At 44.2% G+C, this 17,203-nt stretch overlaps 2 protein-coding genes across 2 annotated transcripts in view; both read right to left on the minus strand.

The window, feature by feature from the left end:
• LOC121545470 (X-linked interleukin-1 receptor accessory protein-like 2) overlaps positions 1-17,203 on the minus strand; it is a 321,413-nt gene that overhangs the window by 283,082 nt on the left and 21,128 nt on the right. The window contains exon 2 of the mRNA XM_045208368.1: positions 2,336-2,438. Coding sequence (XP_045064303.1) covers positions 2,336-2,417 — 82 coding nt within the window. The 5' untranslated portion in view covers positions 2,418-2,438. The remainder of the gene's footprint in view (positions 1-2,335; positions 2,439-17,203) is intronic.
• LOC121545476 lies at positions 10,489-13,680 on the minus strand (the record flags this gene model as incomplete). Its single annotated transcript, XM_045206594.1, has 5 exons — positions 10,489-10,784; positions 10,925-11,327; positions 11,477-11,617; positions 12,296-12,799; positions 13,087-13,680. Coding segments are annotated over 5 exons (1,938 nt in total), but the record flags the coding sequence as incomplete, so codon positions are not given.

Genomic DNA, 17,203 nt, shown 5'->3' on the forward strand with positions numbered 1-17,203 from the left:
ATGCACTGTACTTCTTTGGTCGACCATGGCGAGGCCTGTTCTGAGTGGAACCTGTCCTGTTAAACCGCTGTATGGTCTTGGCCACCGTGCTGCAGCTCAGTTTCAGGGTCTTGGCAATCTTCTTATAGCCCATCTTTATGTAGAGCAACAATTCTTTTTTTCAGATCCTCAGAGAGTTCTTTGCCATGAGGTGCCATGTTGAACTTCCAGTGACCAGTATGAGGGAGTGTGAGAGCGATGACACCATATTTAACACACCTGCTCCCCATTCACACCTTGTAACACTAACGAGTCACATGACACCGGGGAGGGAAAATGGCTAATTGGGCCCAATTTGGACATTTTCACTTAGGGGTGTACTCACTTTTGTTGCCAGCGGTTTAGACATTAATGACTGTGTGTTGAGTTATTTTGAGGGTACAGCAAATGTACACTGTTATACAAGCTGTACACTCACTACTTTACATTGTAGCAAAGTGTCATTTCTTCAGTGTTGTCACATGAAAAGATATACTCAAATATTTACAAAAATGTGAGGGGTGTACTCACTTTTGTGAGATACTGTATATATTTTGTACTTCTTTCCTCAGAAATTCACTCAGGATGCTCCAGGCACAGAGCGTTCTATTACACTTCAAAGCATTAACCAAGGGACTCAAGTGTCCTGTCGTTTCAAGATCAGAAAGATACTGCGCCGTTTGTTGCCTGCTTACCACTAACCTTCCCTCAATGGAAATGCAGAGCCTAAAGGTGAATGAACAAGATATATCAGGAGCACACATTCTCCCCGGACACAGCTGCCTGGGGTGACGGGGGGAGGTGAGATCTTAACAGGAATGACCAGACAAAACAATTAGATTATTCTTGCACAAACGTTTATAAGGCTGGCTTTATCTGGATTGCAATTGATCAGATAATATCTGATAAGCCACAACATACTTTTTTTTCTCCCGAGTGGAAAATTGTATTGCCTGTGGGGTTCCTTTATTTAAAGTATTCCAGGATCCTATTTTATGACATGGATCATGATAAGCTGAATGTTGTTGATCTGTTCATGGATAATGTCACATGAAGGCACAAAGGCAGAATAACTTTATAAGCAAACACATTTTGCCCATGTCAAGTAATAACAGTTTGTGTTTTTGTTGTTGTTGTTGATCATGTAGTAAGTCTAGCTATATTATGCTTGTCAATGTTTTTAAGGCATTCTCTGAAGTAAGTTAAGCTTCAATTTAGCTGCATCATTTAGTTTTCAACCCCAACACAACCCCCATAACATCATGCTTATATCGGTCCTAAAACGATCTAAAAATTTATTTTTTATTATTCATAGTTTGCTTCTCATTGGATGTATTTTTCTGCCATGGAAAGGGACAATATTATGGTTTCCCCCAATAGCCTATGGCAACACTAAACAACTTGACTTGGATCATATCACAAAACTCATAATTCTACTAACATCATTTAAATTGCTTGACTTATTTGTACAAAAAGCAATTTCGGCTTCTTAGTTTCTGTGGACCAAAGGTCCTCAAAGTTCAAGCATCTTCAAAATAAAATAAACCATTGATTGAATCAAAGCTGTCTCTGTCTGCAGACAATTAACACTCTGTTTGTGCAATTCCTGTCACACAGGGAGGTGTTACATCAAATATTAGCAGGGAAACAAAATAACATGCAATGTCCGTCTCTGATCATCTGGTACTGCAAGGAGAGAAAATGCCAAACAATTAAATCTTGCACTGGGTGAGAAACTGACAGACAAGATTGCCTCTATGTTTTTGCCGCCCACATAAAAGCCAGTTTGGCACTGGTAACATAATTGCTCACCACACACCCTCACCCACACGCAAACAGACACACAATGATGAGTCTCCAAAGCAGGGACTGAACTAGATTAGTTGGGTCTGTGGAAAGCCTGAAAGGACTGAGCTTTTTTTTTATAACTCCCTCTGTGGAGAAATTAGTGAAGGACCAAACAAGACATCACTGTGGCACAAAGATATCATCAAAAGCACTCAATCACTATCAGAAGGAAAGAAAATATACTGCTCAAACTGGATATCTGGTGGCCCCAAACATTCAACACATGTACCACAGAGGTGGAGCAGACATCTAACAAAATACCACCACACAGAATATTAAACTGATCCATAACACTCAGAAATCAAGCCCTGGACATTTATTGTGAAAACACAACATTGCGTCGGTGAATAGATATGGAGAAATTAATTCCCTTTCATTGAGAGGAATGTGACAAAAGAAAAGTCAAATGAATAAAACTTTTGACCACTTATAGATTGGGCATGATTAAAAGGGAGACTTGTGGACTTACCCGAGTTCCTCTTGGAGATGTATTTGAGATTGATGCAGGCGGCTGAGCTGATAAGAAGGAACATGAAGGCTGAGGGCTTCATCTTTCACACTTTTGGTGGCAGCTGGAACACAAAGAAGAATGGAGTTTGGATATCAAGTCTTATGACTGGGCCGACATCTCTGTTCACTCCCTCCATCCCTCCACCAAATCATATTGGGTGTTATCAAGCAAGGGGATTTCCCATTTCTTGCCATTTCCAAGACAGAGCGATCTGTTCATTCATTTATCCTTCAGACACAACACTACCAAGTAAATATAACAAAGTAAAGAAACTATCGACCCATGCCATACACCCCATTTTCAAAGTTCACAGACTGAAAACACACAGCTGTCATACTTCTGTTGGTATTTGATTTATGTCAAATAAAGGAAGCACAGCTTAGATAGCAAAGGGGTACATCTGAAGCTGGTTTAAGAGTCTCAGTATTACCAACATCAGTATTACTAAAAAAGCTCAAACTAAATAAACACCAGTTCTCAAACTAGCTGCACATCTATCCTTCCCAGCCCTCCTTCTCTGAGAGTCAAGTAAGAATAGTGTTGGGTCGTGCTCAATGCACGTTGATCTGTTTAGAGTGATGGCTGGAGAAACAATATAATAGATAGAGGAGTAGAAGACAGGGGTTACCACCACCTGATGTGTTACTACATCATCCAAATTAATAGAAAGCCAGGGTTTATGGACCCTATACATTTCCAGATCATTCATCACTGGCTGTCCATTGACTGGGGTTAGGAGCTCTCAGTACATCATCCCACAGAGCGCTCTCATCCACACTCCCTTAAATGGGCCAGCTGAGCTGCCAATAGTGATACATCCCGTGTAGCTCAGTTGGTAGAGCATGGCGTTTGCAATGCCAGGGTTGTGGGTTCGATTCCCACGGGGGGCCAGTATGAAAAAGTATGAAAATGTACGTACTCACTAACTGTAAGTCGCTCTGGATAAGAGCGTCTGCTAAATGACTAAAATGTCAATGTAAACATCTGTTCCCCAGCTCTCGTCTAGACAACACACACACCAACAGTGCACAGTCACATTGTTGTTCAGGGTATCAAAGCCAAGGGCAGTAATACCCTGCTGTTTTGATGACAAGGAATAGAGATGTCTCTCAAACATGTTATTGGTCTTGAAATATAGATTGAATTCATTGTCCATTGTGTTATCAGTAACCATCAGGACACAGAAATCTGATGTATGCCATGCATGGTGTTAGTCTTTGTAAAATACTGTTTATATTCAGCCAAGTGAATTAGGGATCTCTGACAAAGAAATATATTTCAACAGTTTTATCCCACTACACTATATGACAGCTTTGCCCACAGCTGGAGAGGGAGGAGGAAGAAACACATTTCAGTTGTTTCCAGAAATAATAGGGGAATCGTAAAAATCTGTATTTGTGGGCTGTCACAAACAGGAACAAATATCTCTCCAAAAACATTCTCTATCTGCAGAAATGTCTTTCTTTATGCTTATTTCTTTTCTGCTACCGAAGGCAATTCTTTGTTAAAAGATTACTACTGACTGCACTTTTCTTCAAACACACTGCATTTCTCTCTCTCCAAATAATCCATACCATCTCAGTCATTGAGTGGTGGTGAAAAACAAGCCTTTACAGTTGCATGGAAAAGTTAGCAGAGAACTAAAATACATTTCTGAATGTGAGTGCAAAATCTATATCACACACTCTCTGACAGAGGCACAAATGCACACATTCACACACACAGGCATCCGCACACACCAGTGGAGGCTGCTGAGGGGAGGATGGCTCATAATAATGGCTGGAACGGAGTTAATGGAATGGCATCAAACACATGGAAACCATGCGTTTAATGTATTTGATACCATTCCACCAATTCCGCTCCAGCCATTACCACGAGCCCGTCCTCCCCAATTAAGGTGCCACCAACCTCCTGTGGCACACACATATATGCACACACTCGCACATACACACTATGGTGACAATATTTTCCACACTCCAGTGCCTGCATCCAAACAACTCAATCCATATCCTCATCAATGTCTACATAAAATATCTAATACACAGATGGTTAATGATTACTACTGCTCCTATGGTTCTTACTAGTGTATAGAGGCCAACCCATTTCCCCTCTCTGTTCCATAGCCCTATTGTGTTCAGTTAGTCCTGTGAGTCCCTTCCCCCCCTCCCTTCAGTACAGCATGCATCTGGAATAAGAAACATTATTGCCTTGTCTTGTTCTGAGAGGAGGAAGAGGCCTGTAGCAGTTACATTAAACCAGAGAGAGTGAGGAACAACAAGCGTTAGCCTACATATAGCTTTTTCTCTTTGAGCCTTTTAAAGAGAGGGGAGAGATGGGCAGGGGCATCATTTGAAGGCTGTGCTCGCCTCACTCTGACTTTAAATGCATACCTAAAGATTTTAGGAGGGAAAGTTGCTCTCTCATGCAGAGGAGCTTATGATCTCAACATGCATAATTTCACAGCCCAGTGGACTACTCCTGCTGCAGGACATGTGCCTTTTGTCTCGCTCACAGTCTTTCCTTTTTACTATTTTCTGTCTCCCAAGACTCCTACGTTTATCCACTATGAAAGAGGTTAGATCCTGCCTGGCTGGATATAATGTGCGTATAGCCTTACATGCCCATCACTGTTTCAATGTGTAGAATGATTCGCAACAAAAGGATGTTAGCAGTATGAACATATGAAATTATGACTTGACAATTTGAAAAGTAAAATGTTGGCAAAAGCGGTCAAGCTTTCCTCCAAAAGAGCTAAATCAGTCATTGGAAAGTTCCTCTGTAGTTTCACAGTCACCTCTGGGCCAGAGTTAGTTCTCAACTTATTTCACCTGCTGTGAGCGACAAAAACATAGTTCCATTGTAATTATAAAGTTGAACCCCTGCCACGGCGTTAACGGGCAGAACAAGCAAAAAAGGCTCTAGTATTAAACAAACATAAATCACAGGGACTGGACGGCAGATTTGGTGCCTCGCTTTTACTGTGCAGGATATGAGTTTACATCAAAGCAAATAAGGGCATCACATCCAGTGACTATAAAGGGTGCCTGGGCTCACCTCCCTGAATGCAAATAGGATCCCTGGAGATAAAGGAACTGTTCAGGTGCCAGGACAAGGCCTCAGCTATGATACTACATGACCCTACCCTCAGCTCTAAAATGGAAGAACAGGAGCCCTTTAAAACACCACACACAGATCATCTACTCACAGAATCATGAGAGCAAATACAACAACAAGATGCTATTTCTATCCCAAACAGTATACATGGTCTACAGACTGGGGGCCATTAGGCCCTCTTTCCAAGTATCTGGTTATCAAATATTTAAGGATTCTCACTTTCTAAAACTGTCCCATGAAGACACATGCTGTAGTATCCCACTGACCCCTGGTATTAAAGTCTCATGTGATCTCTAATTGTACTGATCTCACTGTAACACTGTCTTATCTCTCAGAATGGAGAGGATTGAGGTCTACAGTCTGCACACAGAAACATCAAGTTTTTCCGTAGACCTTTCTCTCATAAACCAAATTGTAGAACCTCTAAAACCTCTAACATGACCAAATCCCCAGGTAAACCTAAGCTTGAGGGCCTACTGCAGTCTACAATACATTCATCGTTTTACAGTAAGAGGAATACTCACTAGTGCAAGAGAGACGGTTTTCTCCTCAGTTCATTGAAATTTGAGCAATTGCTCCTATCCCAAAGCATTTATATGACTATATGTCTTCTTAAGGTTCTCAAAGTGAATTATCTTCTGGCGTCTTCTATAAGATGGGTAACAATTCCCGAAGTGGCATTTACCACAAAAGAGATACCGCGGTTTGAAATCCCCCATGAATCCAGGTGTTTGTGAATTCTAAATTGGGGTGTAGCGTGCAGATTGACTCCATTCTAAAGCTCAGTGAGTCCACACTCCTGCCATGGCCTGGGAGAAGCCAATGGTATAGACCATGATGAGCAGCCTGGGCTGAGAGAAATGTACCAGCGGTCAGACTGTACCACCATCTAGCTCCGCCACGCTCCACTCAGACCAAGAGGAGCTGCTGTGTGCTTCAGACAGCCCTAGCCCTGGAGACGGAAAAGCCAGCCATGCTCCTCAAGCACACAGTCACAGTACAGCCGGCAGGCCATCAGCGGAGCAGCCCACTCTATCTGACAGGACTCAACCAAACCAAAGTTCCTCTACTGACTGGGCCTGTCAAGGCTCGATTAGAGAGGGAAAAAATCACTTACTAAGTTTTAAGTTGAGTAACACATCCGTCCACATAGACTTGAGAGTCCCAGACTGTTGGGAGTTTCTTGTCAGAGTGAAAAGGTTGCCATGAGCAATTCAGCAATTCAGAGAGTATCAACATATCCCAGTCTAACTTGTGTGACACGGCAGGAGTTGATGTCCATGGCCATCTTTCATACTGATCTAATTAACCCTTGCAGACCCATGATGCCATGATATAATACTGTATACACTGAAATGGTTGGCTGGTTGGCTGGATGGCACACTGAGATGTGACTGATAATCTGACCTGTAATGGAAGCACCTGTTCAGGAGTGAGACTAATTACACACAACACATCACCGTTACAGCACAATTTAAGGGTTAGAAAACACAGTTGCGAGTATGGGCAGAAAGTTTAAAGAGACAAGCTGAAAACCACAGTGGCTTGTTCATTGGATCCTTCGTATTGATTCAGGGCATTTCTCACCTTCTCGGACGCAGGGCTTTTTCAGCATTATTCTAAAATATATATTTTTTAAATCCTTATCAATCTACACACAATACCCCAAAATGCAAAGCTAAAAAATGTTTTTAGAAATGTTAGCAAATTTATAAAAAATACAAAAACAGAATTGCCTTATTTCCATAAGTATTCAGACCCTTTGCTATGAGACTCGAAATTGAGCTCTGGTGCATCCTGTTTCCACTGATCATCCTTGAGATGTTTCTACAACTTGATTGGAGTCCACCTGTGGTAAATTCAATTGATTGGACATGCTTTGGAAAGGCACACACCTGTCTATATAAGGTCCCACAGTTGACAGTGCATGTCAGAGCAAAAACCAAGCCATGAGGTCGAAGAAATAGTCTGTAGAGCTCCGAGGTCAGGATTTTGACGAGGCACAGATCTGGGGAACGGTACCAAAACTTCTGCAGCATTGAAGGTCCACAAGAACACAGTGGCCTCCATCATTCTTAAATGGAAGAAGTTTGGAACCACCAATACTCTTCCTAGAGCTGGCCGCCTGGCCAAACTGAGCAATCAGGGGAGAAGGGCCTTGGTCAGGGAGGTGACCAAGAACCCGATGGGCTCTGACAGAGCTCCAGAGTTCCTCTGAGGAGATGAGGGAACCTTCCAGAAGGACAACCATCTCTGCAGCACTCCACCAATCAGGCCTTTATGGTAGAGTGGCCAGACGGAAGCCACTCCTCAGTAAAAGGCACATGGCAGCTCGCTTGGAGTTTGCCAAAAGGCACCTAAAGGACTCTTAGACCATGAGAAACAAGATTCTCTGGTCTGATGAAACCAAGATTGATCTCTTTGGCCTGAATGCCAAGCGTCACGTCTGGAGGAAACCAGGCACCCTCCCTATGGTGAAGCATGGTGGTGGCAGCAATATGCTGTGGGGATGTTTTTCAGCGGCAGGGACTGGGAGGCTAGTCAGGATCGAGGGAAAAATTAACGGAGCAAAGTACAGAGAGATCCTTGATGAAAACCTGCTCCAGAGCCCTCAGAACCTCAGAATGGGGGCGAAGGTTCACCTTCCAACAGGACAACGACCCTAAGCACACAGCCAAGACAATGCAGGAGTGGTTCGGGACAAGTCTCTGAATGTCCTTGAGTGGCTCAGCTAGTGTCACACCCTGGCTCTGGGATTCATTATGTTGAGCCAGGGTGTGTTCATTCTATGTGTTCTGTTTCTATGTTGGGTGTTCTAGTTCGTCATTTTCTATGTTTGACTGAGTGACTCCCAATCAGAGGCAACGAGTGTCAGCTGTTTGCTGGTTGTCTCTGATTGGGAGCCATATTTAACTGTCTGTGTTTCACTTTGGGTTTGTGGGTTTTTGTTCCGTGTTCGGTCATTGTCACCGTGGACTTCACGAGTCGTGTTTTGTTTAGAAACTTTAACTAATTAAAGTCATGTTTGTTTCTCACGCTGCGCCTTGGTCTACTCATTACTACGACGATCGTGACAGCTAGAGCCTAGACTTGAATCCGATCGAACATCTCTGGAGAGACCTGAAAATAGGATCTGCGGAGAAGAATGGGAGAAACTCCCCAAATACAGGTGTGCCAAGCTTGTAGCGTCATACCCAAGAAGACTCGAGGCTGTAATCGCTGCCAAACGTGCTTCAACAAAGTACTGAGTAAAGGGTCTGAATAATGTTAATGTGTTTTTCAGTTTATTATTTGTAATACATTTGCAAAAATGTCTAATACATTTTTTTTAGGAACTCAGTATTGAGAGTAAGAATAGTATAATACACCAGGTGCAAAATTAGAAATGTGTCTGTGCATCAGCAGTTTTTCTCTTGTTATGTCAGTCACTCAATTAGCTGAAAATCAGCCATGTCAATTTTTTGATTGGTAGTTAGTCTAGACAGTCGGCCGAATACCGACTTAACCCTAAATAAATCACATCCCTGAACAAACATTACCCAATGAAATACTATTTAGTTAAATTGCATTGAGGAAACCATTTAAGATATTTTTTAGATGGTCTCAACTCAATTTAATGTTATTAGACATCCAAATCAAGCACATTATCCAAAATCATGTGCAGTCAGAGGACAATTTAATTATCAAGCAGAATACTGTCTGAAGACATTCACAGACTTTACTAGTACCAGTTATACAGTGAGTGAACAAAATATTAAGAAGACCTTCCTAATATTGAGTTTTCCCCTCAGAACAGCCTCAATTTGTTGGGGCATGGACTCTACAAGGTGTCGAAGGTATTGTGTCAAGTTGCCTGGATGTCCTTTGGGTGGTGGACCATTCTTGATACACACAGGAAACTGTTGAGCGTGAAAAACCCAGCAGCGTTGCAGTTCTTGACACAAGCTGGTGCGCCTGGCACCTACTACCATACCCCGTTCAAAGGCGCTTAAATCTTTTGTCTTGCCCATTCACTCTCTGAATGGCACACATACACAATCCATGTCTCAATTGTCTCAAGGTTTAAAAATCCTTCTTTAACCTGTCTCCTCCCCTTCATCTATACTGATTGAAGTGGATTTAACAAGTGACATCAATAAGGGATCATAGCTTTCACCTGGATTCACCTGGCAGTCTATGTCATGGAAAGAGCAGGTGTTCTTAATGTTTTGTACACTCAGTGTAGAATGCCTGGAAATGACAAGAGTGCAGCAAAATAATTGTACACTGAAAATATATTAAACATGTGCACAACCACCTACACTTTGCTGTGTTTTTCATAATAATAATAATACATTTCATTTGTAAAGTGCTTTTCTCACACCCAAGGCACAACAAAATTGTATTATAATAATAATAATAAAAACAATCCAAAACACAGAACATAGAACACAGACAACGAACAAAGCTATACATGGGTGTCATCAGATCCAGAGGACATGAGAACAGAATTAGCAGAGGTCCTTGAAAGCTTTTCTGAACAGCACGGTCTTGAGCTGTACGTGAAACGAGGACAGAGACTAGTAGTGTCTGGAAGTGCGTTCCACAGCCGTGGAGCCGCGCAACTGAAAGCCCTGTTATCCATCGTTTTTAGTCTGCTACAGGGCTGCTGAAGGGAGACAGACCTGGAGGAGCGAAGGGTGCGTGTGGGGCAGGAGGATAGAACGAGGTCAGACAGGTAGTCGTGTCCAGAGTTGTGGATAGCTTGGTAGGTGTGAACCAGGATTTTGTCGTCGATGCGTGAGCATATGGGAGTCAGTGGAGGTTGAACAGCACTGGAGTGATGTGCTCGTGGGGGGGAGGTGTGGGTGTGTAGACGTGCAGCACTTGGCAGATGCGCCAACAAACAGGGCGTTTCAATACTCCAGACGGGATGAAATAAAGGCATGGATAAGTTGCTCAACCGCAGGTTTTGATAGCATAGGTCGTAACATGGCAATGTTTTGTAGATGGAAAAATTAGAATTTGGTCACACTCTTGATGTGGGCCTCAAACGAGAGCTGACTGTCAAATATCACACCCAGGTTGCGAACCTCATTTGTGAGGAGGACCTTGACACAATCGATATTGAGGCTGTAGCTGCTGATGTTGTGTATGATGGTGGGAGTGCCAATCAGGTTGACCTCTGTCTTTTTGCAGTTTAACTGCAGGAAATTCAACTGCATCCATGCTTTGATGTCCTGCAGGCTGCTGATCAGGAGTGCAGTGGCATTGGCAGTGTCAGTGTTTGTGGAGACATACAGCTGAGTGTCATCTGCATAAAAGTGAAAGCTCAGTCCGTGTTTCCTCAAGATGTTTCCCAGTGGCAGCATGTACAGTACAAACAAAACAGTAGTGGACCGAGAACCAAGCCCTGAGGGTCCCCCTGTCGGACCACAACTGTGTCTGACCTACTTGGACCGATGACTACAAACTGGACCTGAACCAGTCCAGGGCAGTGTCTGACAGGCCCAGGAGCTTCTTCAGGAGCAGTCCAGCAGGATGGCGTGGCTGACTTTGTCGAATGCTGCACTGAGGTCCAGCAGTATGAGGATGCAGGCAGCCGAGAGTCAGCATTCATGAGGAGGTAATTGGTGATCCTTACCAGGGAAGTCTCGGTGCTGTGTCTAGCTCTGAAACCTGAGTGGAAGGGCTCGACTAGGTTGTGAGTGGCCAGATGGTTTTGGAGTTGGCTAGAAACAGCACATTCGAGGAGCTTGCTCAGGAAGGGCAGGTTGGAGATAGGCCTGTAGTTCTGGAGGTTGTCAGGGTCAGATCCAGGCTTTTTAAGTACTGGTGTGACTGCGGCCAGTTTGAGCTGAGTAGGGACACATCCAGTGATAAGGGACTTGTAATTATTTCTATGAAGAAAGGCACCAGAGCAAGTAAGCATGTCTTGACAAGGGAGGTGGGGATAGGGTCAAGTGAGCAAGTGGTGGGCCTCATTGTCCTAACCAGCTTGGTTACATCAGCTGCAGTGACTGTGGTGAAGGTGAAGAACCTTGACTCAGGGAGCGTAGGACTGGCTAGCTCAACTACTGGGGCTGGAGAGGACAGGATGGTGTTGCTGATGTTTTTGGAAGAAGCACAGGTATTGATTGCACTGTTCTGGGGAGGGTGAGGTAGCATATTTGTTCACAGTTTGGAGGAGCTTTCTCACAGTAGAGAACAGCACCTGTTGCTGATCAGTTGGGAGTAGTAGGATGTCCAAGCTGCATTTATGGCCTCTATATATTCTTGCTGATGTTGCTGATACATCTGCGCATGTACAGTTAGCCCAGTTTTCTTATACTGTCATTCTCAATGACAGCCAGTTGCTTTGAGAGAGCGTAGCTCCTTAATGTACAAGGGAGAAGACTTGGAGAAAGACACCAGGGGGGTTTTCAAAGGAGCAACTTCATCCAGTATGGAGGCCAAGGCAGTGTTGTATTGAGCCACATAGTCAGTAACTGGCAGGTAGGAGATGGATTCAGTAAGATGGGCAGTGTATTGTTTTCAGATTTCTAAACTGAATGGAGTGTTTCTTGGGCCGAGTGGGTAGAGGAATAGCTAGGGTGAAGGGGATGACTTTTTGGTCAGACAGCCCTGACACATTTCCTTCCACGCCTGTGGTACAGACCAGGTCCAGTTTTTACATTTACATCATTTAGCAGACGCTCTTATCCAGAGCGACTTGCAAATTGGTTCATTCAACTTATGATAGCCAGTGGGACAACCACTTTTATTTTTTTGGGGGGGTGGGGAAAGAAGGATTACTTTATACTATTCCAGCTATTCCTTAAAGAGGTAGGGTTTCAAGTGTCTCCGGAAGGTGGTCAGTGACTCCGCTTTCCTGGCATCATGGGGGAGCTTGTTCCACCATTGGGGTGCCAGAGCAGCGAATAGCTTTGACTGGGCTGAGCGGGAACTGTGCTTCCGTAGAGGTAGGGGAGCTAGCAGGCCAGAGGTGGATGAACGTAGTGCCCTCGTTTGGGTGTAGGGTCTGATCAGAGCCTGAAGGTAAGGAGGTGCCGTTCCCCTCACAGCTCCGTAGGCAAGCACCATGGTCTTGTAGTAGATGCGAGCCTCAACTGGAAGCCAGTGGAGTGTGCGGAGGAGCGGGGTGACATAAGAGAACTTGGGAAGGTTGAACACCAGACTGGCTGCAGCATTCTGGATAAGTTGTAGGGGTTTAATGGCACAGATAGGGAGCCCAGCCAACAGCGAGTTGCAGTAATCTAGATGGGAGATGACAAGTGCCTGGATTAGGACCTGTGCCGCTTTCTGTGTAAGGTAGGGTCGTACTCTGCGAATGTTGTAGAGCATGAACCTGCAGGATCGGGTCACCGCTTTGATGTTAGTGGAGAATGACAGGGTGTTGTCCAGGGTCACGCCAAGGTTCTTTGCACTCTGGGAGGAGGACACAATGGAGTTGTCAACCGTGATGGTGAGATCATGGAGTGGGCAGTCCTTCCCCGGGAGGAAGAGCAGCTCCGTCTTGCCGAGGTTCAGCTTGAGGTGGTGATCCGACATCCACACTGATGTCTGCCAGACATGCAGAGATGCGATTCGCCACCTGGTTATCAGAAGATTAATTGTGTGTCGTCTGCGTAGCAGTGATAGGAGAGACCATGTGAGGATATGACCGAGCCAAGTGACTTGGTGTATAGAGAGAATAGGAGAGGGCCTAGAACTGAGCCCTGGGGGACACCAGTGGTGAGAGCACGTGGTGTGGAGACAGATTCTCGCCACGCCACCTGGTAGGAGCGACCTGTCAGGTAGGACGCAATCCAAGAGTGAGCAGTGCCGGAGATGCCCAACTCGGAGAGGGTGGAGAGGAGGATCTGATGGTTCACAGTATCAAAGGCAGCGGATAGGTCTAGAAGGATAAGAGCAGAGGATAGAGAGTTAGCTTTAGCAGTGCGGAGAGCCTCCGTGACACAGAGAAGAGCAGTCTCAGTTGAATGACCAGTTTTGAAACCTGACTGGTTTGGATCAAGAAGGTCATTCTGAGAGAGATAGCAAGAGAGTTGGCTAGAGACGGCACGCTCAAGAGTTTTGGAGAGAAAAGAAAGAAGGGATACTGGTCTGTAGTTGTTGACATCGGAGGGATCGAGTGTAGGTTTTTTGAGGAGGGATGCAACTCTCGCTCTCTTGAAGACGGAAGGAACATGGCCAGCGGTCAAGGATGAGTTGATGAGCGAGGTGAGGTAAGGGAGAAGGTCTCCGGAAATGGTCTGGAGAAGAGAGGAGGGGATAGGGTCAAGCGGGCAGGTTGTTGGGCGGCCGGCCGTCACAAGTCGCAAGATTTCATCTGGAGAGAGAGGGGAGAAAGAAGTCAAAGCATAGGGTAGGGCAGTGTGAGCAGGACCAGCGGTGTCATTTGACTTAATAAATGAGGATCAGATGTCGTCAACCTTCTTTTCAAAATGGTTGACGAAGTCATCCACAGAGAGGGAGGATGGAGGGGGAGGAGGAGGAGGATTCAGCAGGGAGGAGAAGGTGGCAAAGAGCTTCCTAGGGTTCGAGGCTTGAAATTTAGAGTGGTAGAAAGTGGCTTTAGCAGCGGAAACAGAGGAAGAGAATGTAGAGAGGAGGGAGTGAAAAGATGACAGGTCCGCAGGGAGTCTAGTTTTGCTCAATTTCCGCTCGGCTACCCCGAGCCCTCTTCTGTGAGCTCGCAATTAGTCGTCAAGCCACGGAGCAGGAGGGGAGGACCGAGCCGGCCGGGAGGATAGGGGACATAGTGAGTCAAAAGATGCAGAAAGGGAGGAGAGGAGGGTTGAGGAGGCAGAATCAGGAGATCGGAGGGAGAAGGATTTAGCAGAGGGAAGAGATGATAGGATGGAAGAGGAGAGAGTAGCGGGAGAGAGAGCGAAGTTTGCGACGGCACATTACCATCTGAGTAGGGGCAGAGTGAGTAGTGTTGGAGGAGAGCGAGAGAGAAAAGGATACAAAGTAGTGGTTGGAGACTTGGAGGGGAGTTGCAGTGAGATTAGTAGAAGAACAGCATCTAGTAAAGATGAGGTCAAGCGTATTGCCTGCCTTGTGAGTAGGGGGGGACGGTGAGAGGGTGAGGTCAAAAGAGGAAAGGAGTGGAAAGAAGGAGGCAGAGAGAAACGAGTCAAAGGCAGACGTAGGGAGGTTAAGTCACCCAGAACTGTGAGGGCTGAGCCATCCTCAGGAAAGGAACTTATCAAGGCGTCAAGCTCATTGATGAACTCTCCAAGGGAACCTGCAGGGCGATAAATGACAAGGATGTTAAGCTTGAATGGGCAAGTGACTGTGACAGCATGGAATTCAAATGAGGAGATAGACAGATGGGTCAGGGGGAAAAGAGAGAATGTCCACTTGGGAGAGATGAGGATTCCTGTGCCACCGCCGCTCTGACCAGATGCTCTCGGTGTATGCGAGAACACATGGTCATACGAGGAAAGAGCAGTAGGAGTAGCAGTGTTTTCTGTGGTAATCCATGTTTCAGTGTATGGCCTTTGTTGTGGGGGGGCAAAGTACATGAACATGAGTCCAAAATTGTCAAGGACATCAGCCAGGCCAGTAGAGAGCATGCCGTCAGGGGAGTCGACATGTATGTTGAAATCCCCAAGCACTAGTATAGCAGGGAAACAAGGGGCTTAGGAGTGTTAGTAGCTCAGATAGTTCAGCAAGAAAGTCAAAGTTGAGCTTAGGAGGCCTATAAATCTTTATTTATGAGATAGGTTGTCTGTCCCACCAATACTTTAGGTCAGAGACTATGGGTGTTTCTCAATATCCATACTACCGTGCGCCATTACATTTGAGAAGCCCTCGCGCTCCCCCTGCTGTATTACCTGACGCTGCACATCCCCATTCACTGAACCTTCTTCCAGCTAGGACAATGGCAACAATAGATTAAACAAGATATACACAAAGCAAACGTTTTACGTCATAATTATCAGTTGATATGTGAATCGTAATAATCTAGCTAGCCAGCTAGTTAAACAGGCAAAAATGACCTAAAACGAATGTTATGCAAGGTAGATGTACATTTATCGTGTGTAGCAATTCTTCGTGGCTAGCTAGCTAGCCAGTTAGCCATATTGACTTACTATGGACTTAGCTACCCATTCACTGAACCATCTTCCAGCCAGGACAATGGCAATAGAGACGAAATAAGATCTACACAAAGCAAACGTTTTACTTCATAACTATCAGGTAGTATATGTGAATCATAATATTGTAGCTAACCAGATAGTTTAACAGGCAAAAATGACCTAAAACTAATATAATGCAAGGTAGATGTCAATTCTTCGTGGGTAGCTAGCTAACAATTATTTGCGGCTATCTGGCTAGCTAACAGTAGTAGCTAGCCAGTTAGGCCTACTGACTTATTATGGGCTTGCGATCTACGCAGGTAAACATGCCAAAATTAACACAGCATGTATTTATTAATGTATCAAGATAAAATATTGTAGTCAGCAACATTTTTTTCTGAAGTCAGAGTGTATTTTCTCTCGCTTCAGCTCAAATAATGGCCGCCATTGATTTCAAGAAATGTTGTATAATTGTTACGTGGTTGCGTCATATTTCTTTGCATATTTTACATGTACTTATTACCATTGCTAACCTTCAGATTACAGAGACTCAGTGGGGGTTGAAAATAGTGCCCTTTGTGTTCATTGCCGGTATTACTGAATATACCGGTATGGCACTAGGTCGGTATGAAGGTATGACAATCTGGATACCGCCCAAGCCTTGGTTGAAGGATATGTACTCATTGGGCTGATGCCAAGTCTCAGTGAGGCAGAGAAAGTCTAGACCTCTATCAGTGGTGATGTCATTCAGTAGTAAGCCTTAGTTGTTTATGGATCTTGCATTTAAAAGCCCCAGTTAAATGACTTTGGAATTTGCCTAAGGGGCAGCCTGCAGAACTGGGCAGTGTCCTTTATCATCCACCTAAGTTTGTTCAATATGTGCAAAACTTCTGAGGAATCCTTGGGTGAGTGATAGTTGCTGCCATTTCTGTATCTTTTGGTCCAGCCTTTTGTCTAGTAGATGGGAGATGAAATAAGAAGAATTGAGATGAGGATCTAATAGGATCTGAGCTGGGTTTTGAATCCAAACAATTAGGTAGTTGATTGGAAAAGTAGTCAAATTTGTTAACAAATGTAACATTGTTGATTTAAAAAAAAACTAGATTTCTTGATTAGCTATAAAAGAAAAACATAACAGTCATATCTAAAAGTACTCCAACAAAAATGCTGCAGACTGTGTTTCACCTGTAGAAATTGTAGCACTACTGGGTGATTTGAAAAGTCATAGTCAATCGATCAATAATATAATAATACTTTTAGCAAAAACAAGATATCTTTAATTTACAATCTGTAGAAACTATGAGAATAGAAAGATTCAAAACTTTGGTGAAACATCACAGCACAGTTGATAAATATATGGCAATAATAAATAAAAAATGGATGGTGTTAAGAGATAGATGGGAGGGGTTGAGTGGAGCTGGATGGGACTAAAAACAAACAAAGGATAACTATTGTAAAATATACTGTGTCCGTAAAATGTATATAGTATTGATAAGCTGGAAGTAGAAGCCTAAGTGTTGTTGTCCATTAGTTTACTCCAATTAGGGGAGGGGTGGTAGAGTTAGGGGAAAATATTAAAATAACATATATATATTCACTGACATTGTCAACCTCTCCCTGACCGAGTCTGTAATACCTACATGTT

This window comes from Coregonus clupeaformis, chromosome 3, assembly GCF_020615455.1.
Source record: "Coregonus clupeaformis isolate EN_2021a chromosome 3, ASM2061545v1, whole genome shotgun sequence".
NCBI lineage: Eukaryota > Metazoa > Chordata > Actinopteri > Salmoniformes > Salmonidae > Coregonus > Coregonus clupeaformis.